This window comes from Anabas testudineus, chromosome 3, assembly GCF_900324465.2.
Source record: "Anabas testudineus chromosome 3, fAnaTes1.2, whole genome shotgun sequence".
Classification (NCBI taxonomy): Eukaryota; Metazoa; Chordata; class Actinopteri; order Anabantiformes; family Anabantidae; genus Anabas; species Anabas testudineus.
The window spans coordinates 26,082,922-26,106,296 of NC_046612.1; the positions used below are offsets into that span (position 1 = coordinate 26,082,922).

Genomic DNA, 23,375 nt, shown 5'->3' on the forward strand with positions numbered 1-23,375 from the left:
GATGTGTGTAATATAGAAAAGGTGCCAAACAGGTAATTGCTTTAATAATTTTTTCTTTGATTATCAAAATAGTAACCTCTTGTCTCTTTTGCATTTAACATGATTTTCTCTCCTTCCTTGCCCATCACCAGGCCTTCTCTCTGTATGAGGATGAGATTAGTGACTCTAAAGCCCAGTTGGCAGCAATCACACTGATAATTGGTACCTTTGAGCGAATGCGTTGTTTCAGCGAGGAAAACCATGAGCCACTGAGGACTCAGTGTGCACTAGCTGCCTCAAAGCTGCTGAAGAAGCCTGACCAGTGTCGAGCCGTCAGTATCTGCGCCCATCTCTTTTGGTCGGGTCGTAGTACTGACAAAAGTGGTGAAGAGGTGTGTTGGAGCTAAAGCTACATTTGTGCATTTGATGCTTATGACAATTAATGATATTATCTTGTTAATACAGTTCCTTTTGCTCATTTGATTTGTTCTAAGTTAAATTTTAGGTGGATATAACTGCCATTTTTACACTCGGTAACACATGACAAAGTTAGAACGGTGGCTTCCCTAATTGGGAAATAGAAGAATAAATATAGCGCACTTCTATAGTACTTTTCTACCTTACAGAACAAAGCACATTACATTTGGTTTTCATTTATATGCAAACATTCACAAGGCATAGCATGGGAATGACCCACCTGAACCAACTTGGAGTTTGATGTTTTGCCCAATGGAACTATGACATGTGGAACTAAGGATTGTACTATTGTACTAAGGATTGAGTCAGAGTTGCTCAAAGTTGCTCTTTTTTTATAATTAAAAAATATTCCGTTTGTATTTATGGGGCAGGGAAAGTATATTGACAGGCAATTGAATCTATTTAAAATTATGTCCACACAATGAATTGGTTAAAAACTTAATGGAATGGTTTGTGATTTTATTGGCACAACCAGCTTGAGGGGACAATTACTTTTTACACAAAATTGCATTTTGTATTGACTGAGGAAATATTTTTTCACAGCACTGTACACATTACCAGTATTATCAAGATAAGGACAAACATCTATTTTAGATACCTTTTTATTTAATTTTATTTGATCAGTAATTATCTTTTAATAATATACTGTATAATGCCTGGGCAGTTGTATTGAGACAATTTTGGTGAGCTTTAATCTGTTTCCAATAAGCTGTCATTGCTAACTACTGATTTAATTTCTTTAGATCCGTGATGGCAAGCGGGTGATGGAGTGTCTAAAGAAGGCCCTGAAGATTGCCAACCAGTGCATGGACCCATCACTGCAAGTGCAGCTTTTCATTGAAATCCTCAACAGATATGTCTGTTTCTATGAGAGGGAAAACGATGCGGTAAGAACACAAATGTCAAATTCATGCTTAAGATCCAAGTCCGAAGCTATGCTAAAATCAGTTTGCATGTGTTCTCTCTTATTCTCTAGGAATGGAAATGTGAAACGTTTTTATCAAAAATAAAATGTATTTTAATATATAACTAAACAAATTGAAATTGAGCCTTGTTATCCTCCACCTCTCCAGGTAACTGTGCAGGTATTAAACCAGCTAATCCAAAAAGTCAGGGAAGACCTTCCCAACTTGGAGGCAAGTGAGGAAACCGAGCAGATCAACAAACACTTCCACAACACACTGGAGCATCTTCGCCTGCAGAGAGAATCTCCCGAGTCTGAGGGCCCTGCCTATGAGGGTCTGGTCCTTTAAAACAATTTCAGGTTGGAAAGATGTTTTACTATAAAAAAAAAAAATAAAACAAACTGTATACTCAAAAGAACATAAAAAATCCAATGCTTTATGCAGGAATAAAATATAAATGTCAATAAAAACTAAAAGTACATAATCTTTTGTTTATTGTTATTCAATGTTCTGCATTATTTCCTCCACACTATTCCTTACTTGCAGAACAATTGGCCATTACACACTGGCAATGATGTATTCTAGTAAGTGTTGGTCACCACCACTACAGTATACATAGCTTCATTGTGCACTTGTGGCAGACTTTATGCACCATTCATTTAAGCTGTCATATGTGAACCTTTTTTTTCTTTAACCGCCATTATTGTATCGCCTACAGTACACCTAGCTGTTAAACTTTCTTGTTTATGCCACACTTTTTCTTTTAGATTAATTAATAAAGCAGTGGTGTTACAAGTGTGATACACACAAGCTAAATTGTGAGCCTAAATCATCAATGTCCCCTCAGGGATCAATAAAAAGTTAACTATCAATAACTGTTGGTCTTTAAGATTGCTTTGCAGCACATTTTAAACAGGGTAGCACCAACCAAGCTCAAAAGCAGATAAAACTTGTAAACTTTTGGACCAACAAAAATATCAGTGTTCCCAGTAAAACTGTCATAAATATCAAACACATCTTTTCATCTTGTAAGACTGTGTGTGGAAAGTCACTTTTGTTAATAATTGTGCAGAACTGCATGACATTCAAATGACCTGGAATACATACTGGGCAGCAAAGAAATAAACTTGCTAATCTAGTAGTTTTTCATACTTTACAGATAAGATCCTATACTCTAACACAGTAGCGCATCTTTTTCATTTAGTATTAAGTTTGTATCATTTCTCTATGGGCTCCATGTTGTCACATTTGGAACTGTTTCGCATGCTTTATTGTGGTTGGCTCATAATGCAAAGGGGCCAGTGTCTGTTTAATTTAGATGGATTCCACAATAACAATGTTCAACTTTTTCAAAATTCTACTGTTTAATAAAATGCTATTGCTTGTTGACACTGTCTAATTGGATTCGTGTACGCTAGTTGACAAGTGTGCTATACTGACTGTGTAATGATTTAGACAATTTTGGAACTATTTGCTTATTAATAAATAGCACTGTATGTTGATCTCTCAGAAGTATGACGTAGATTTTTTTGTGTGTCACCAGTTCACTGTGTTTTTTTTTTTATTATTATTCTGCAAGCAAACCCATTTAAATAATAATAAAAAAAAAAAACGTAAATAGCAATGATCATTTGCTGCAGTAAAATGATCAGATCTGTGTCCTTCTTGGGGTGGCTGTGGCTCAATAGGTAGAGCAGTTGTCTACCAATCGTAGGATTAGTGGTTCGATTCCCCGCTGCCACTGTCACATGCCAAAGTGTCCTTGGGCAAGATGCTGAACCCCAAGTTGCCCCCGGTGAGTCAGGTCAGCTGCATAGCAGCTCTGCCATTGGTGTGTGTGTGCTTGTGTGTGATAATGGGTGAATGAGACTCAGTGTAAAGCGCTTTGAGTACCAGCTAGGTAGAAAAGCGCTATATAAGTGCAGAACATTTGTTGGCTTCTTATTTTCCCTTCATTTTCTAGTTCAACTTGTCCCAAAGCATTTCAGATTGATTCAGATCAGGTGATTGTATAGGCCAGATTACCTCTCTTAAAAAAATAAACGATGATCCAACTAAGTGCAAACCAGATGGACTGCATGTCACTGTAAATTGTTGTGGTTTTCTATGCTGGTTAAGTGTGGCCTGCCATCAAAGCACCTCCAAACCATCGTAACTTCTCCATGCTTTACAGTGGGGAACAACACATTCATGAACCATCTGATTGAAGAGTCACCCTCTCTACCTTTAGCAAAGACCCTGCAGTTTGTGATTGAACCTTTACCCATCTTACACATTATAAATGATGCTCTAAAATTAAATTTCAACACAAGCTTACACATCAGCAACTGGTTAAACAGCCTACAGTTTCTCAGAAATGAACAGGATTGGTTGACATGCAGTCAAGTTTAGAATATACAAGCTATAAAGGGTTTGCTAATGTGCAGGTATCAAGTATGACATTTAGGGCTAATGACATAATGTACAGGTGCTGATCATATAATTAGAATATCATCAAAAAGTTGATGTATTTCACTAATTCTGTTCAAAAAGTGAAACTTGTATAATATATTCATGTGTTACACACAGACACATATACTTCAAGTGTTTGTTTATTTATTTATTTTTTTTTTTTGGATGATTAGAACTGACAACTAATGAAAAAATTAAATTCAGTATCTCAGAAAATTTAAATTACTTAAGATCAATACAAAGAAAGGATTTTTCCACACTCTAATCAACTAATTAACTCAAAACATCTGCAAAGACCTTCAAATGGTCTCTCAGTGTAGTTCTGTAGGCTACACAATCATGGGGAACACTGCTGAGTGTACAAGCAATAGGTATAACCACACCCTGGAGAGAATTGTGAATTAAAACCCATTCAAAAATGTGTGGGAGATTCACAACGAGTGGACTGCAGCTGGAGTCAGTGCTTCAAGAACCACTACGCACAGACGTCTGCAAGACTGGCCTGACCTGACGTGACCAGATGCTAGTGGGGTGATAAACATGCTGAATTCAATGATTTAAATAATCAAAGGTGGACTAATGAACTATTGAGAGAGGTTTAAATGACCAATGTACAGGAATGAAATAAAGACCACTACTGCTTTAGTTATGGTGCTTTTAAAATGGGCTACAGTAGAAGCACTGTCTAAGCACTGGGTGAGTGGTTACTTGCTGATGTGTCCTTGGACAAAACACTGAAGCCCTGTAGTAGCGCTGACATACCATCTGGCAGCTGTCCAACCACAATTTCCCCAATGGGATCAATAAAGTATTCATTATTATTAGTAGTAGTAGTAGTACGTTGTTAGAAAGTCTTATTGAAGTGATACTGATACTCTTGGTTCTAAACAAGTCTGTTCTGTGGTAAGTAAACTTTAAAGCTGTTTATGGGGTCCTGAAGCTTGTGGCGGTTTCAGGGTGCAGCAGCAGCAACTGCAACAGATAAAGACAAATACATTGAAATTGAAGTGTAGATTCTGTGGAATACACACTTCTTTTAAACTAAAAACAAAACACACATTTTGTCTAACAACTCTGTTCAGATTGCTTGGAAGGAGATATACTCAGCATCAACCTCTCCAGCCATTCATCTTTATCTATCACTGTGACACAGGCAAAAATGAATCTTTGGGAAAATAATTTGTGTGAGGGATGTGTCGCAGAGGCCGAGCACTGCTTCTTTTTTTTCTGATACTATTGACATAACTCATAAATGACAGTAGCCTTGCTGTGCGTCTCTGCCATGAAGATTCCTAAGTGGTCCCATGCAGAATATACCACTGATTCTCCAAGGGAAAAATTTCAACTTGCATATTTTACCAGTCTAAAAGAAAGAAAATGAGAATACTCATCACAAAGTCTCTCAGACTGTATTTATGCTGCCACAGACGTTGCTCATTAAGCAGTAAATAAAAATATACTATTTCTACCAGACAACAAATTATGTTTTGGTGAAGACTAATGTAAAATCGACCTCAAAACAAGGCTGCTCTTGTGGCTTGTAGTGGCTAAAGCCCAAAAGATGCCAACAAAGCCTACTAATGGGAGGTCAAGCATTTCTTAAATTACCATATTAATGATTATCAGGCTCAGTTCTGGATATAAGAGTAGTAGTTTGTTGTACCCATGTTACACTTAGGATATTCCTTTCTGGGTGTTATTGCATTGAAAGTCTGTGGTTGTAGTTAAAGCACAGGTGCATTTAGCTAAAAATGCATTTGCATCATGCTTTTATGACTAAATATTAATTTTATGCACTGGTAATTGGCAAAAGCAAATCCAGCGGATTAATCAAACGCAAAGCCTTACTTTTGTTTACAAAGAAACTTAAAGCTGAGTCTGTATATTTTAAACTTTTGGAAATTACAGTGGGTCAATTATATATAGATGTCACGGTCATGGTTCAGAGCATGCTTTCTGTGTGTTTGCTCTTCAAAATACCTTTACTGGTTTAATCTTATAGAACATAATAACATATTATGATCCTAAAGGCAGAGATGTTTGGGTTTCGGGGTATGGCCAAGCCACTTAAGGACATTCATAGAGTTGTCCTGTAGAATGATGTTGAATCAATGCCAAAACTAGAGCATGCAAAAACACAAGAAAGAAATAACACTGGTTTTAACACATTAAATGCATAAATATGCCACTAGGGAGCATAAATGTGTGTGTGAGCGCAAAATATAGCGTTATGTGTACATTTATCTTTACATCGTGTACAAATTGTCTTTTTTTCCCTGTCGAATGTCCCTTGATTTGAACGTTTTTCTTGTGCACAAAGTGTTTTACGCTTAGCTGTTCTAGGAGGGGCTTCTGGCAGCCAATTCTATTCAGAAAACCCACCAACACTGACCAGCCCGGCCCGGACCTTTTGTTTGACTCACATCATCCACTACAAAACAAACTAGAAGTCATAAGGACCCTGAACCATAGGGTGCAAAACATCCCAACCTCCATAGAAGCCAAATTAAAGAAAGACAGGCAAGCTTAGGGCAGCATGCTGTTCCAGAAAAAAGAAAACAGATCAGCCAAAGTCCCAGGGCCAACATAAAAACCTGGTCATTCCTTTCATGGCTGGGGCTTCAGAGAAGCTGAAAAGGATTTTTAGAAAACACGTTCTATGCCATATGTTCTATACCAGGGGTCACCTACTTTTTTGAAATGGAGAGCTACTTCATGCATGGAAGAGTCATCATTAACATGCACATACTGGAATCTATCTGATAGATTTAAACCAGCCTAGTGCTGTTTCTTTAACCCCAATGATATGTTACAGTCTTTGTAATAGATGTGTTGTGATCTATAGTGTCAGAACTAAGATTAAACAAGACAGGTATAAAGAGAAATCCATCGTCTGACTCTAAGAGAACATTGTTAGTGACCTTTACCAGTACTGTTTCTGTACTATGATGTTCTCTAAAACCTGACTGGAAATCTTCATACAGGTTGCTCCTGTGCAGGTGGCAGATATTGATCTAATTGGCTAAAAAACCCTGAGTCAATAGTAGACTTTTTGAGCAGAGGTTTGACTACGGCAACAATGAAAGCATGTGATACATAGCCTGTTGGTAATAATAGATTGATCTGATCTAATAAGCATGTGCTATTCAAAGGTAAAACATCTTTGAGCAGTCTTTTTGGCATTGTGTCTAGAATGATGGTGAATTGATTGAGAATTGATTATTGAAATGAACTCAGCCTGTCTACACTGTAGACTGGCTGAGTTCCTCATCTCAAGGCACTTTACATTGTAAGGTATAAGACTTTACAGTATTATTTGGAAAACATATACAACTTTAACTAATGTCAAATTAGAGCTCGGGTCTTAAGAGGTTAAAGTTGTATATGTTTTCCAAGTGCCTTGCATTTTCTATTTCTCTTTTCTTTTTGGGCTTATTGGAACCTGATCCTCGTCATATGCCTACAACAACATATTATAACACATTCTAAACATTTTGCATTAAAAACTAACAATGCCCTTGTCTTTACCATCCTATTTGTGAGTGTTACAGTCGCACAAGAACCCAAAATGTGATGTGCACACATTGAGTTAAGCGCTAGGTAAAAATAGACAGGAAAAACTCCCTTTAAAACAACAAACCTCTAATGGAATCATGCTCAGGGTAGGTGGCCAGCTGCCTCGAGCATTGGGGAGAGTGGAAAGTAAAGAGAGAAAAGAAGAGTGACAGCAAGCAGTAGACAAAACACTGGCCTGGTTTGTAGCGAAGAAACGTGCAGAGAAAAGAAGACAAAGCACCACTAAGGGAAAATGCATGTGAAGCAAAGTTAATGACAGGCAACTGTCTAACTAACTAAGAAATGGTTTAGAGTCATTTGAGCCAGCTCTAACTCTAATCAAAATGCAAAGTTCTAACCTGAGCGTGAGCTCTGTGGGTTTGGGTCACTTCCTTGCTCCTCCTCCTACAGTATGTTGATCACCTGTGCTGTTTATATGAATTAAAATGAGTGCTCACTCATTTAATGCTTTATACTTAGTTTTACTGTACAGCAACTTAATTAAAAGCCCCAGCATATGTTTTTTAACACTCTAGCACCTATTTATAAAACTTTTTTTATTTTATATTAGATTTTGAGCCATCCTGTCAAATTTACCAGTTTAGATATCACTAAAAACGACTAGTATGAACAAATCTGGTAAGGTTAGCAATAAAAGACAGCGTGATGTTGTGTCTTTTTCAACAGTGAATGTATTTCTAGGGAGCAGTTGCCCTTTTATGCTTCAAATTAACATTAATACATAACACTCTTGTGGGTTATATTTAAAGATATTTAGAGTTTGTCAGTGGAAGTGATTTTCAGCTACATTTGCATTCTAGCCCATGTTAGCAATTTTCAGTGGAAACAATGATAATTAATAGTGGTAGAAATACATTAAATGTTTAATAATTCTATAAAACCCAGAAGAATGCAATTAAGTTAAACTGAGACAGAAAAGGTCTGTCAGTAAACAGAGAGTAGATATTTGTTGTAATCACTTTTTGGCAACGAGAAAACAGCATTTATTGGTTTAGCTGGTCTTAGTGTAGGTATAGAAGGTGTTAAACAGATAATAACAATAATAATAATTTTCAAAAAATAACTATTAAGAGTAAATTAGAAATGAGACAGGTCGTGATCCCCTTTTGGCAATGTGAAAACTGCATGTTACTAGTTGAACTGTCCAATCAAGGCGTTTAGAGTGTTAAAATGGACTGGATGGTTTATATAGCAGCACAGAGTAGAAAGTCACTGAACTATTCAAATTTTTAAGGTATTTTACACAAATGTGAACACATATTAGTGCGTATCACATACAGTTTTTGCACTTTATGATGGTGTGATACCAAAATAAGCAGCGGTTTTGGAAACGAAAATAGAAAAAACAACTGTTTTTTCAATTTTCGTTTTTTTCGTATTTCGATTTTTTGTTTTATATTTAAAAAACGAATGAATGAATAATACACAGATTCACCACAACCAGGTTTCACGTTTCTATCAAATTTTCCCTACACAGCAACACACCCACTGAGAAACTAACTCTTGTGATTGGCAACTCTATGGTCAAAAACACCACCTCCCTCCTGTCTCCACGCCATCTGGACTTCAATACCCAGCTTCCCTAACTCTAGTCTTCACCTGAGTTGTTGGGTGCAAGTTTGTGGTTTCACTAATGTCTTGTCTCTTTTAAAGCTGCACTCGCCAGCACAGACCCACCCCTGGCCCCAGATCTCCCTCATGACACTCGAGCTTCTTAAATAAGCTTGTTTTAACCAATCGTGGCCTCTCGCATCCTCCTTGAGCCTTGCTGAGGCCATTTAAATTTACTATACTGAACTTTACCTTACCTAAGAAAAAAATCCATTACAGCAGATGATTATCTGAAAATGCATTTGACAACAGGTTAAAGGATTGAATCTTTCAAGTCAGAGCCATGTACCAGCACGGAGAAGGGCAGTCATGTAAACTTACTGCACTATAAGTCGATTATCTTGTTGATAATACTGGAGCCTAACCATAATCAATACTCGATACTGTTGTCCCTCTAAAGGGGAGGCAGTGAATCAGAGGAGGATAGTCCCATTGTACAAATGGGACAAATCTTTATCTTAAAGCAAACATTATATAGATGTAAGCTGGAAAGGAGGTCGTGGTCCACTAATTCAGATGAATCTTGCCTACCCTGGAAAGACAGTTTAATAAGATATACAGTATCTTTACAAACAGGCTATGTACAACAGGTTGCTCTAGTCAAACCTCTATTCAAAAAGGGTTAGGGTTACTCTTTTTAGCCAATTATAGATCAATATCCAATCTGCCTTTTATCTCTAAAATTCTTGAAAAAGTAGTTTCAAAGAAATTATGTGACCACCTGGGCAATAATAACCTGTAAGATTTCTAGTCAGGATGTAGATTATGTCATAGTACAGAAACAGTGTTGGTGAAGGGTCACTAACAATCTCGCTATACCCATTTTGACCTTAGTGCTGAATTTGACACTATAGATCACAACATGTCTGGGTTGGCAGTAGCTCAGGTGATGGTAGAGCAGGTTGTCTACAAACCCCAGGGTGAGTGGTTCAATTCCCAGTTCTTTCTGGCTACTTGTTGAGGCCACTTGGTGGCTAACAGACCTCAGCCTGGTGGCAATGACCTCATGACCTCATACTCATCTGGTTGCTCATGCTGTGCACAAAGGTCCTCAGGGGACAGGCGCACAAAAATCTTTCTCAAAGATGATCCATAATCCACATACCCTCTGTGGTGAGACACACACAAATAACTGGTTGGTACTTTTAATTCTCTTTCTTTGCTTCACTAAATAATATTTGAGAGTAGATTTTTCCCTTTTTCTGAGAGTTTATATTTATTTTTATTTTATTTCCGTTGCTCTGAATGTGTCACAGACACAGAATAGCTGCAGCAACATGTAAAGTACAAAAGTGGTGTTGATAAAAAACAAATTGATATAAAACTTAAAGTCATAGCTCAGCATTCTTCCTTCCAGGAAGGAAGAGTCTCCAGCTGGTCAGTGAACATTGTCATTGTAATGCAGAGGGGAGCAGGGAGTCTTTAAGTACAGTAAAGACAACAAACATCTGTCAACACTCAGCAACACAGTGTAACAACAGCATCAGCTAAATCTTGTAAATAACAGAACATTAAACAGTAAATAATTTTATTGGCAATTATTACAGTAGTAACAATACTACAATAAAGTTGATATTAGAATGATCATTCTAATGTCACTGCAGCATCACGGTGCACAGTTGATGAAGTAAAAACAAAAGTTTAAGAGAGAACTGAGAAAGTGATTCTGTCCTTTTTATTAGTAACACAGGATTGCTGTGCTGTCCCAGGAGTACCGTCAGGGCTTGTCTGTGTAGATCTCTGAGATTTTGCGGTACCAGCAGATCTGCACCCCAATAAACCTTACATTGTAAAGTGCTTTGAGGTGACTCCAGTTGTCATTTGACGTTTAACTGTGAGTTTCCAGTTTGGACTGAGCCTGAAGTGAGACTGTGTGATGAAAGACCGTAGTCTACGTCGACATAGAGGAGAATTCTGAATGGAACATTCTGGGAGAGGGTCAGACTAAACAACAAAAAATCAAAAAAAGAGGACGTGCATTTCTAACATAATTTGTCTTAGATAAATTCTTAAATAAACCTGTCAGGACCACCAATGACATTTAATAAGGAAGTAGTTTATTTTCTCTTGTGCAAGGGAGCATGCACTCATCAGCTAAGCAACTGAACTGTATGTGATGATACTCAGAGTATCATCACATACAGTTCAGGAACAATAAAATTCAGTGTCACATTAATTTATTGCAACTGTTCAGTAGAGATAAATGTACTGCAAAGGTAAATGTCTTAAAACAGACAAGTAATTCCATTCAGTTGCATAATGTCTGCAGTGTTTACATCAAGGAAAAGAATATTGTGTCACCATACTGAATTTTCTCTCTTCTGATGTGATGCAGTTCCCTCTTTTCTACTGACAAATAGTACTTCAGCTGTCTGATAAGGCATCTTCCTTTGCAATGTCTGGTGCAGGTAGCCATTATAGAAGTCTGTTGCTGTCAGTCTTTTTTTCAGAAGAACTGCCTTGAATCCCACCCAGCCATCCTGGAACAGTGAAACAGAAACATTTGTATGACATACAAAAAATAAAAGATTAAAAGGGTGTACTGTGCTATTGTCACTAAATTCTAAATGTTAGTGATTTAAAATTGTGCAATAGCACCTCAGGAAGCTTAGTAGTTTGTGTGCATGACTTAACTGCAATGTCCCCCATTACTCATGTTATGCCACCATTAAATGTTGTTAGCTCTGTCCTCTGTCTCCCGTATTTGTGCTTCCTCCTCTCTATCTCCCTCCCTCTATCTACTTTTCTGCAGGTGTCCCTCGCCTCAGGTTGTATGTCCCCAGCATACAGTTAACGGCCCAACCAACCTGACCAGTGTCTTTACTGCATGTTGTTTTTTTGTTGCCTTCTGCAGAATAATGCCAAGTTTGCACAGAAAACTTTGCATGAGCAGCACATTACCAGAACAGCAGCAGCAGCTTTGGTTTATGTCTACCAAGGCAATATTTAGACAAAAGTGTAGGTGTCACAACCTGCGTTTTGGAAGGGTATGATTACACACTGCTCCAAAAAAATAAACACTAAAATAACACAACCTAGATCTGACTGAACGAACTATTATATTAAATACTATTCTTATTAAATACTTTGTTGTTTTCATAGTTGGGTGTGCTGACAACAAAATCACACAAAAATTATCAATGGAAACCAAATTTATTAACCCATGGAGGTCTGGATTTTGGGTCACACTCAAAACTGAAGTGGAAAAACACACACACAGGCTGATCCAACTTTGATGTAATGTCCTTAAAACAAGTAAAAATGAGGCTCAGTAGTGTGTGTGGCCTCCACGTGCCTGTATGACCTCCCTACAATGCCTGGGCATGCTCCTGATGAGGTGACGTGGTCTCCTGAGGGATCTCCTCCCAGACCTGGTCTAAAGCATCCGCCAACTCCTGGACAGTCTGTGGTGCAACATGGCGTTGGTGGATGGAGCGAGACATGATGTCCCAGATGTGCTCAATTGGATTCAGGTCTGGGGAACAGGCGGGCCAGTCCATAGCATCAATGCCTTCGTCTTGTAGGAACTGCTGACACACTCCAGCCACATGAGGTCTAGCATTGTCTTGCATTAGGAGGAACCCAAGGCCAACCGCACCGGCATATGGTCTCACAAGGGGTCTGAGGATCTCATCTCGATACCTAATGGCAGTCAGGCTACCTCTGGTGAGCCCATGGAGGGCTGTGGGGCCCTCCAAAGAAATGCCACCCCACACCATTACTAACCCACTGCCATTTGACAACAGGTCATTTTGCAGGGCTCTGGCATTGCTCCTCCTGTTGCTCCTTGCACAAAGGCGGAGGTAGCAGTCCTGCTGCTGGGTTGTTGCTCTCCTACGGCCTCCTCCACGTCTCCTGATGTACTGGCCTGTCTCCTGGTAGAACCTCCATGCTCTGGACACTAAGCTAACAGACACAGCCAACCTTCTTGCCATAGCTCGCATTGATGTGCCATCCTGGATGAGCTGCACTACCTGAGCCACTTGTGGGGGCTGTAGAGTCCATCTGATGCCAACACTAGAGTGAAAGCACTGCTGACATTCAAAAGTGACCATAACAGCAGCCAGAAAGCACAGGAACTGAGAAGTGGTCTGTGGTCACTACCTGCAGAACCACTCCTTTATTGGGGGTGTCTTGCTAATTGCCTATAATTTCCAAATGTTGTCTATTCCATTTGCACAACAGCAGTGTTCCCTTTATTTTTTTGAGCAGTGTATATGTAAACTTAGGAAAATAAGCTTGAAGCCACTTCGTGACACATTAAATGCCAATAATGTCAATTATGTAAATAGCTTGATTGATTAAAATAGGAGTGTATCTGTTGCGTCATGTGTATATGAAACACAGCTGACACAATTCCTGCGTAGACACATTAGGTCTGACACTTTCCTACTGAAATATCCACTCAACATTTTTCCTTCACGTCAGAATATACAGTATTCACAGTGCTCAACTTTTTCCAAATTGTGTTATGTTACAGCCTTTTTCCAAAATTGATTACACTCATTATTTTCATCAAAATTATACAAAAATACCCCATAAATGTGAAAGAAGTTTGTTCAAAATTTTTGCAAATTTATTAGAAAGAAAAAACTAAAAAAATCACGTCGATAAGTATTTCCAGTCTTTGCTCAACACTTAGTTGAAGTACCTTTAGCACCAATTACAGCCTCATTTCTTTTTAAGTATGATGCCACAAGCTTGGCACACCTATTTTTAGGCAGTTTCTCCCATTCTTCTTTGCAGTACCTCTCAAGCTCTATCAGGTTGGATGTGGGATGTCGGTGCACAGCCATTTTTAGAGCTCTCCAGCGATGTTCAATCAGGTTCAAGTCTGGGCTCTGGCTAGACCACTCAAGGAAATTCACAGAATTGTCCTGTAGCCACTCCTTTCGCTGTCGTTGTCCCTTTTGAAAGAAGAACCGTCGCCCCAGTCGGAAGTCCAGAACATTCTGGAACATGTTTTTGTCAAGAATGTCTGTACATTGCTGCATGCATCTTAACCTAAATTCTAACCAGTCTCCCAGTACCTGCCACTGGAAAAACAAACATCCCCACATCATGATGCTGCCACTACCAAAGCTTACTGAAGGGACGGTATTGCCAGGTGCTGGGCTGGTTTTATCCAGACATGACGCTTGGGATTTAGGCCAAAGAGTTCAATCTTTGTTTCATCAGACCAGAGAACCTTGTTTCTCATGGTCTGATAGTCCTTCAGGTGCATTTTGGCAACATTCTATTGAGGAGTAGGTTCTGTCTGGCCACTCTACCATACAGGCCTTCTTGGTGGAGTGCTGCAGAGATGGCTTTTCCTCTGAAATGTGAAAACACTTGAGCTCTTTCAGTGAGTGACCATCAGGTTCTTGGTCACTTCCCTGACTAAGGCCCTTCTCTCTCTATGGCTTAGTTTGGCCAGATAGCCTGGGACACGTAGAAAGAATCCTGGTGACCCAAAAGTCTTCCATTTATGGATGATAGAGGCCACTGTGCTCATTGGAACCTTCAATGCTGCAGAAATATTTCTGTACCCTTCCCCACATCTGTGCCTCCTGTCTCAGAGGTCTACAGACAACTCCTTGGGTTTCATGGCTTGGTCTGTGTTTTGACATACACTGTTAACTGTGGGACCCTATATAGATAGATTTATGCCTTTCCAAATAATGTCTAGTCAACTGAATTTCCCGAATTTGGATTCCAATCAAGTTGTAACATCACAAGGGTGATCAGTGGAAACAGGATGCACCAGAGCTCAATTTTAAGTGTCATGGCAAGGACTGAATACTTTCAGTACAGTACAGTACTGTACATGTGATTTTTTAAATTGTTTTCGTTTTGAATAAATTGACAAGATTTATGAAAATGACATGACAAAATTTGTAAAAAGTTAAGAACTGTACTATACTTTTTGGGTGCATTGTATATTTTTGAAATCCCAAAGTATGCATCAATGGTACCTTCATACTTTTTTGTCTTCTGCACAGAAAATCAACATCTGTTAAACAACCTATAAACAAGCTGAAAATTTGACACATCCTAACCACAGAAAATGTGATATCAGACTTTCAAGACTGACAAGACAAGTTTTTATATGCAGTACAGAACCCCAACTGTGCAGTTTTAGCTGACTTTCAGTACTAAAAGAAACAATTCTGAGTTTAAGAGAGCTTCACAGACCTTACAGCAGACAGCCAAAATATTGGATTCCTTCTGATATGTCACTGAACCAGGGACAGGTTTCCTCAGCTCATCTGCAAACACAGTTTAAGCAATACATTTTTAATACAGATCAGGGTCAAGGCACTCAGGTTATACATTACTGCTGTAGTATTGGGCAACCGCAATACAGGAATACTACGGAATAATACGTACATTGTTGTATATTTCTGAATTTCTTTTGTCAAAGTCTCCACCATTTATCAACTATGACTGATTTATAATGTCAATAAAAGGATGAAACATCCAAGGGGGTGAATACTTTTTATAGGCACTGTAAGAGGGTGCAGCCTCTGGTTCTGGAAAATAATCCCATTAGAAATAATACCATTATGTTTAATACATTATGAACTCAATGTTCCCAAAATGAGGATAGCAGTTTTCTAAAAGAAATTACTGTTCCCTGAATAGTTTGTTGTGTCAGGAATGTTTCAACTTCTTAGGAAGTTGAGAGAAAACTTGTGTCTAAAGTCTTAATTAGCTAAATTGTGAGTTTCTTACAGCTGTGCTCTGTTGGACAGATAACTTTACAGAATCTAACTGACTTCACCTGATAATTAGAAAAAGTGTCATGTTTAATTAAATGCGTTTGGAATAAAGTGCATCCAGAATGTATTCACAGTGTTGATTTTTTACTAAATGGTAAATGGTCTGCACTTATACAGTGAGGGAAAAAATTATTTGAACCCCAGCTGATTTTGTAAGTTTGCCCACTAACAAAGAAATGATCAGTCTATAATTTCAATGGTAGGTTTATTTGAACAGTGAGACACAACAATGACAAAAAAAATCCAGAAAAATTCGTTTCAAAAAGAGTTATAAATTAATTTGCATTTCCACGAAGGAAATAAGTATTTGATCCCTTTGAAAAACGTGCTTTAGTACTTGGTGGCAAAACCTTTGTTGGCAATCACAGAGGTCAGCCGTTTCTTGTAGTTGGCCACAAGGTTTGCACACATCTCAGGGGGGATTTTGGCCCACTCCTCTTTGCAGATCCTCTCCAATGTTTGGCAACTCGAACCTTCAGCTCCCTCCACAGATTTTCTATGGGATTAAGGTCTGGAGACTGACTAGGCCACTCCATGACCTTAATATGCTTCTTCTTGAGCCAGTCATTTGTTGCCTTGGCCGTTTGTTTTGGATCATTGTCATGCTGGAGTACCCAACCACGACCCTTTTCAATGCCCTGACTGAGGGAAGGAGGTTCTCACCCAACATTTGACGGTACATGGCCCCATCCATCCTCCCTTTGATGCGGTGCAATTGTCCTGTCCCCTTGGCAGAAAAACACCCCCAAAGCATAATGTTTCCACCTCCATATTTGACAGTGGGGATGGCGTTTTTGGAGTCATAGGCAGCCTTCCTCCTCCTCCAAACACAGCGAGTTGAGTTGATGCCAAAGAGCTCGATTTTGGTCTTATCTGACCACAACACTTTCACCCAGTCTTCCTCTGAATCAGTCAGATGTTCAGTGGCAAACTTCAAAAGGGCCTGTAGATGGGCTTTCTTGAGCAGGGGGACCTTGCGGGCACAGCAGGATTTCAGTCCTTCACGGCGTAGTGTGTTAACAACTGTTTTTTTGGTGACTATGGTCCCAGCTGCCTTGAGATCATTGACAAGTTCCTCCCGAGTGGTTCTTGGCTGATTCCTCACCGTTCTCATTATCATTGAAACTCCACGAGGTGAGATCTTGCATGGAGCTCCAGACCAAGGGAGATTGGCAGTTAATTTATGTTTCTTCCATTTGCGAATGATTGCACCAACTGTTGTCACCTTCTCACCCAGCTGCTTGGCGATGGTCTTGTAGCCCATTCCAGCCTTGTGTAGGTCCACAATCTTGTCCCTGACATCCTTGGAAAGCTCTTTGGTCTTGGCCATGGTGAAGAGTTTGGAATCTGGATTGATTGATTGCTTCTGTGGACAGGTCTCTTTTATACAGGTAACGAGCTGAGAGGGCTGCCAATGTCAGCTCGTTACCTGTATAAGATCCACCTGGGAGCTAGAGATCTTGCTGACGGATAGGGGATCAAATACTTATTTCCTTCATGGAAATGCAAATTAATTTATAACTCTTTTTGAAACGCATTTTTCTGGATTTTTTTTGTCATTGTTGTGTCTCACTGTTCAAATAAACCTACCATTGAAATTATAGACTGATCATTTCTTTGTTAGTGGGCAAACTTACAAAATCAGCTGGGGTTCAAATAATTTTTTCCCTCACTGTATAGCGCTTTTCTACCTAGCTGGTACTCAAAGCGCTTTACACTGCGTCTCATTCACCCATTCACACACACAAGCACACACACATTCACACACCGATGGCAGAGCTGCTATGCAGCTGACCTGACTCACCGGGGGCAACTTGGGGTTCAGTATCTTGCCCAAGGACACTTTGGCATGTGACGTGGCAGCTGGGAATCAAACCACCAATCCTGTGATTAGCAGTCAACTGCTCTACCTATTGAGTCACAGCCACCCCCAACAGATACTGTACGCTACACAGTTCAACAACAACATGCATTAAAGTAGCATTATATACTACATTTTGTTATGTTACAACCCTATTCCAGAATAAATTTAATTCATTATTTGTGAAAGAAAATGAAAGAAGTTTGTTTCAAATCTTTGTAAATGTATTAAAAATAAAAAAACATATCACATGTACAAGTATTCACAGCCTTTGCTCAATACTTTGTTTAAGCACCTTTAGCACTAGTTACAGCCTCATAACTTTTTGAGTATGATGCTACAAGCTTGGCACACCTATTTTTGGGCAGTTTCTCCCTTTCTTCTTTCCAGTACCAGGTTGGATGTAGAGCATCGGTACACAGCCATTTTCAGATCTCTCCAGAGAGCCTCATAATTCTACATTGGGCTCTGGCTGCACCACTCAAGGACATTCAGAGTTATCCAGTAGTTAGTCCTTTGTTTCTTTCTTTTCTACCCTTCCCAACATCTCTGCCTCAACACAAACACAATCCTGTCTCACAGGTCTACAGACAATTTTTTTAGAATTTATTGCTAGGTTTGTGCTCTCTTGTGCTTTGTTAACCATGGGACCTTACATAGACAGGTGTATGCCTTTCCAAATCATGTCCAATCAACGGAATTTCCCACAGGTGGACTCCAATCAAGGTTGTTGCAACATCTCAAGGATGGTCAGCGGAAATAGAATGCACTACAGCTTAATTTTAACTGTCTTGGCAAAGATTGTGAATACTTAATTTTTTATTTTTAATAAATTTGCTGAGACTTCAAACAAACTTCTTTCACTTTGACTTTATGGGGTATTTTTTTGTAGAATTATGAGGAAAATAATACGTTTGATTCATTCTGGAATAAGGCTGTAACATCACATTTGGATAAAATTAAGTACTGTCAAACTGTGAACACTATGTGGATGCACTGTAAGCTTACCTGATAATGAAATATGACATTTTCCTACAAAATCCAGAAGTTTTATTGTCTTTCCCATCCATGTGGTCCTCAAAGGTATCTGTTAGCAACAAGGAACAACAAGGATCACTGCAGTTATACTGAAGGGAACATGACATGCAAAGAGCACGCAACTAATCCAACTTCTCATAAATTATTTTTTGTCTTTTATTTTAGAGAATATGGCCCCAGAACAATTCTTATTTACCCTAGATGAGAGAGCACGATATAGACAATCAATTTGGTCACACGTCTGTTCCTCCCACACAATCCAGCTTAAGGATGTATTGATTTTAGGGGCTGTTGGAGGAAATTGACAAAAAAGTTAGAATTTTTTTTTTTTAATTTATATTGACCATGACTCCATGTAAGCCAAATTTACATACCATATCTTGCACCTGCATTACTTTGCTCCAATTTCTGTACCAGTCTCTCAGACAGTGACTTTAATGTATCAATCAGCTGTAATCAAGAATATAAAATAGCAACTGTATTAGGATCCAATTAGAAAGGAGTAAAGGTAATCATCTTCTACTAGACATGTTCCAACAACTCACCAGATATGCTCCTTTAGCAGCTAGGGCCTCTCCAAGCTCATCAGCAGTACAGTTATCAGGGATCAGATGGAGCTCCTGGTTGAGAATGGGGCCCACATCAAACCTGGGATGTAAAGAGTTGTTTATTAACAAATATTTATTACATAAAAATGAAGAACATTGAGAGGTGGTCCCTTCATTTACCTGTTAGGATGGATCTGGATTATGGTGACTCCTGTCACAGTGTCACCATGCAAAATAGTGTGGAAGATGGGTGCTGGACCTCGCCACCTGGGCAATAGGCTAGGGTGAACATTCAAAATCCCACTGGAATGAAAGTGCATTTGTAGTATGAGAGAAAACCTCTTAAAGCTCTTTTAAGCTTGATACTGTACTAAACTTAGTATTTAACATACAATATATCCTTACAGTAACCTGAGTCAGAATGGCATCATTGTTGGTAGTAGTAGATCATTTCAAAGCAAGAAAAAAAACAACACCCTTTATATAGACAGTAACTCTTCAGATGTAGTGCAGGAAGTAGTACTGCTTTGTGCTCATCATGAACTAACCAGAGGTTAAGAGAATACATTGGTATGATTTCCCTCTGGGATTAAAGTTAATCTTGAATAATCTCACATTGTTTATCGATACAATTAGATGTTGTCTCTGATATTTCCACAACATTACCACAGTTTACATACTGGTTTTATAGCCGGGCTGACTACATTGTCAGCCAGGCTAACACCATTCTGTTGTTGAGGATGTAATGTGTGCACAGTACACTGAGCATTGTTTGAGATGTCTTTGGAAACACCTTCTCCTTCAGTGTTTTTTCTTAATTTATATTAGTTTTAATAATTATCATGACATAATTTATTGATCCCTTTGGGGAAAGGTCTGCACCTATGCAGCCCCACACACAGGAACTATACATAGTTATAACTAATACACTGTGTCTTGCTACACCTGTTGATCATAGCCACCATTATAGTTTTCCTAGGCTGAGCCTGTTCAACCACAACAATAAAACCACCAGTTAGTTTGTGTCTGATCAGGCTTAACTCTAGCCTGAGTGTTACTGGGCGTGATGGGTTCACAGACTTGCTGAAGGCCAATGCTTGTCACAAGAACTTGGATATGGCCTTGTTTATTTCTGGAAGGGTTTCTCGTTTTATAACATCCTGTAGTGTTTACTGTCCATATGTGCCAAAAACTACCATTGGAACAAATAATTAAAAGCTTTTTAGTGACAACTGAACAAGGAAAGAAAGATTTAAAGGCTCTTTCTCTTGTGTAACATGTTTTTAGAACTAAACGCTTGGTATCATTTTATATGCTAGTTTAATCTTATATGGGTTTGTATTATTTGAGTCTTAAGGGATACTGCTTTATAACAAGGTATAGTTTGTCAACCTTTTGTTTTAAATAAACAGGCAATTGTGAAATAATTTAGGTGATTATCTTACTGTCTTGCAGGCATACCACTGGACATTATGAGATAAAGAAGGGAGGACACATCACAAATTAAATCTTGAGAAGGCAGCCTGTGAATTGAAGACTATTCTGGATGACTATCTTGTGAATCTGATGAGAAAATGTCATTAGTGTGCCAAACCTAAATGTATTATTTGAAAAATCTAAAATAATACAATTATAAAATATAAATACATTTTTGGGTTATCTATTTTTTCTGCAATAATTTCTTCAATATTGTACAATGTTGAAAAAACACTGAAAGAGGAAACATATTCAGTGCATACAGTATATGTATGTAGGAAACACCCTCTGTAGCCAGATCAGAACCCTAACCGGCCACTGGCTTTAACACTGACAGAAAAATTATGCTCACTATGGAAACTTCTTGATTAGGCTCTCATGGATTAAACAGCCAAAAGATACCACCACTCCAACATCAAACTGTCCTTTAACAATTTTGGGGGGCCAGCTGTGGATTGGAAGGTGGTTCTCTTGTGCAAACATCTTCACTGGGACATCACCAGACAAAGTAACAACTTCAAGGGACTCCACTATTCTTTCACTGCAGCTCCTACAAAAAGAACATGAAAATTAGTTATTATGCTCTCATCTTTTACTTGCCTTTATTCAAGATGAAGCCTTTGAGATTAATATGTCCAACAAATTCTGTTGTCACCATTTTTCAATCCTTCAGTGACAGGACTTACAATGTTTAACTAGAAACGAAATAAAAACTGGGACTATGCAATCTAACCTCAACATTTTTCAAAACTTCAATACGAATCCCATTTCCAGAAAGGTTGTGACTTTGTTTTTTTTCTTATCTTATCCCATGGTCAGTATCAGTGATTACACATTTGGCCAGATTTTTTTCCTCTGGACACCCTACCTAACAAAACAAAACCAATTTTGTACCTGGCTTGGGACCGCCACCAGCCATTCTACCAACTGTAGAGAAATATTCACTGACTGTGCTGCAGGCATCAAACAATACATTTGCTCATATTTATAAAATAAATTTAGGTTGGTCAGTTAGAACATTGAATTTCCCTTTTCAAGTAAATAAAGGTTCAAGGAAATTGACAAATATGAGTTTCCATTTTATAAAACAAAAAGTCACATCTTTTATAGAAACTGGGTTTCTACTATTTGTTTACTGCCAATAACAATCCTATCGGAACACTTAGAAAAAATTAAATATTGTCAAAATGGCCTGTCAATGACCTGTAAAAAAAATCTAAATACAATTATAATATAAAGCTGGAGACCCTTATAAGGTCTTACCTAGCCATGTTATTACTTTACCATTAGTTTTTGTCCTCTCTACCCTTTCCTAGTGATTATCACTGTGAACTAAATTCACTTTTTCTTTTGATGGCTCATCACCATGCTCTATTATCTGCCTTTCCTCTGTCGCCTCAGCCTTCCAAAAGAACTTAAAAGAACTGATGTTAATAAAGTCCAAGCTCTGAAATAGACATCACACACCATTTAATATAGTGTAAGTAGCCACGTGTAGCTCTGTACGTTTACCAAGATCAGCAGGTTAAAGCCGCAGCACCGTATGCTGCACTTTATAAACCGAGCAGCTCATTTCACGGTTGTTATATTTGAGCCAGTTATCCTGAAACTTGTTTTTGGACTGTTGCTTCATTTTCACCGTACCCGTCTAGGGTTCCTTAGAAATAACCTTGTTAACGATGACAACACTTGCACTTTTGTATGGGACCCGGTGTTTTTTATGGGCGACTTCATAAAAAAACTAAAATATAGTTTTCAGTTGATTGACGTTTTAGTCAGCGGATTGTTTTTTGCATGCTTTCATGTTGTTATCACTGAAACCGGAAATAACCTTAATGAGAGCGCTTTAATAGAAAAAGAGGCTCGTAGCTAAGTAGAGAGAAGGAATAGCGTTTGCCAAGCAAGTGGTCATTTTAAATCGTTATGAGTTTGATTTGCGTGAATCAAAGTTATGCACTGCAATACCCACAATCTCGCACTGAAATTCGCTGTACGGAAATCTAGATATTTTAATTTCTTTCAGGTAATATAACCTTTGACATCGTCTCCCTAAGAAGACTCTATGGGGACGCTTGGAGAGTGTTGTCAAAACATAAATGTATTGTTCTGTAATCGGCGGCGAGAGCCAAGACACAACCGCACCTGCTGGCTGTGAGAAGTTTTAGAGATTCCACAGCGAAATGATCTGAGCCAAAGAACAGGAGTCTCCACGGTGGTCCTGATGATGACTTCAAGCTGTAGGGCCGCGGCTGCATCCCGTCACTTCCTGTCCTCCGCATGGTCTGCATAAAGCCCCGCTGGAAATGGCTGAAGACTTTCTGAAAAGCTCCCATTATTCCTGTTGTCCACATCCTAACAACGCCCGTTTCTTCAGTTCAAAATGCCAATTTTCCAAAGTATCACTGCTAACACTGGGGAAGGCTCTGTACTTCTAGTGGTTTAACCCTAAATACATAACACAGCAAGAGTTCCGCCATTTTTTTTCTGTGACGTTTCTTCTTCGTGGGTGTTTTTTTTTTCTTTTTTTGAATAACTTTATTTCAATGCCATACAAACAGCTTGACATTAACATGTTCAGTAGCCGTGAAATAAGCAAAGCATAGAATCAATTCTTATTATTGTGTTTAATAAAAAAATAAACTCAATAAAATAAAGTATATTTAAATGAAAAATACATTTAATAAATACATAA

The 23,375-nt window shown here is 38.6% G+C and overlaps 2 protein-coding genes across 3 annotated transcripts in view; one reads left to right on the forward strand and one right to left on the reverse strand.

Annotated features, from left to right (window-relative positions):
- Positions 1 to 2,873, forward strand: part of vps35 (VPS35 retromer complex component) — a 29,286-nt gene extending 26,413 nt beyond the window's left edge. Inside the window, exons 15-17 of the mRNA XM_026377781.1 lie at positions 132 to 371; positions 1,200 to 1,343; positions 1,530 to 2,873. Coding sequence (XP_026233566.1) covers positions 132 to 371; positions 1,200 to 1,343; positions 1,530 to 1,709 — 564 coding nt within the window. The 3' untranslated portion in view covers positions 1,710 to 2,873. The remainder of the gene's footprint in view (positions 1 to 131; positions 372 to 1,199; positions 1,344 to 1,529) is intronic.
- Positions 2,874 to 10,510: 7,637 nt separating this feature from the next.
- Positions 10,511 to 23,176, reverse strand: mtfmt (mitochondrial methionyl-tRNA formyltransferase). 2 transcript variants are annotated; one of them, XM_026378199.1, is made up of 9 exons: positions 22,826 to 23,176; positions 21,036 to 21,233; positions 19,388 to 19,510; positions 19,205 to 19,307; positions 19,034 to 19,109; positions 18,856 to 18,947; positions 18,630 to 18,708; positions 15,174 to 15,247; positions 10,511 to 11,479 (listed from the first exon to the last, which is right to left on the reverse strand). In XM_026378199.1, exons 1-9 carry the CDS (start codon positions 23,032 to 23,034, stop codon positions 11,297 to 11,299), a joined length of 1,137 nt encoding a protein of 378 aa, XP_026233984.1. In that variant the 5' UTR covers positions 23,035 to 23,176; the 3' UTR covers positions 10,511 to 11,296. The 2 variants fall into 2 exon arrangements, with proteins under 2 accessions (XP_026233984.1, XP_026233985.1); XM_026378200.1 differs by lacking the exon at positions 21,036 to 21,233.
- Between the last annotated feature and the right edge of the window lie 199 nt (positions 23,177 to 23,375).

Excerpts from the sequence above, each read along its gene's own strand:
- mtfmt (XM_026378199.1), bottom strand. The coding sequence starts at position 23,034 with ATGTGGACAACAGGAATAATGGGAGCTTTTCAGAAAGTCTTCAGCCAT. Across the intron at positions 19,110-19,204 it reads CTGCTAAAGGAGCATATCTG|CTGATTGATACATTAAAGTC; the intron begins GTGAGTTGTTGG and ends TCTTGATTACAG. Across the intron at positions 15,248-18,629 it reads ATGTCATATTTCATTATCAG|ATGAGCTGAGGAAACCTGTC; the intron begins GTAAGCTTACAG and ends CTGTGTTTGCAG.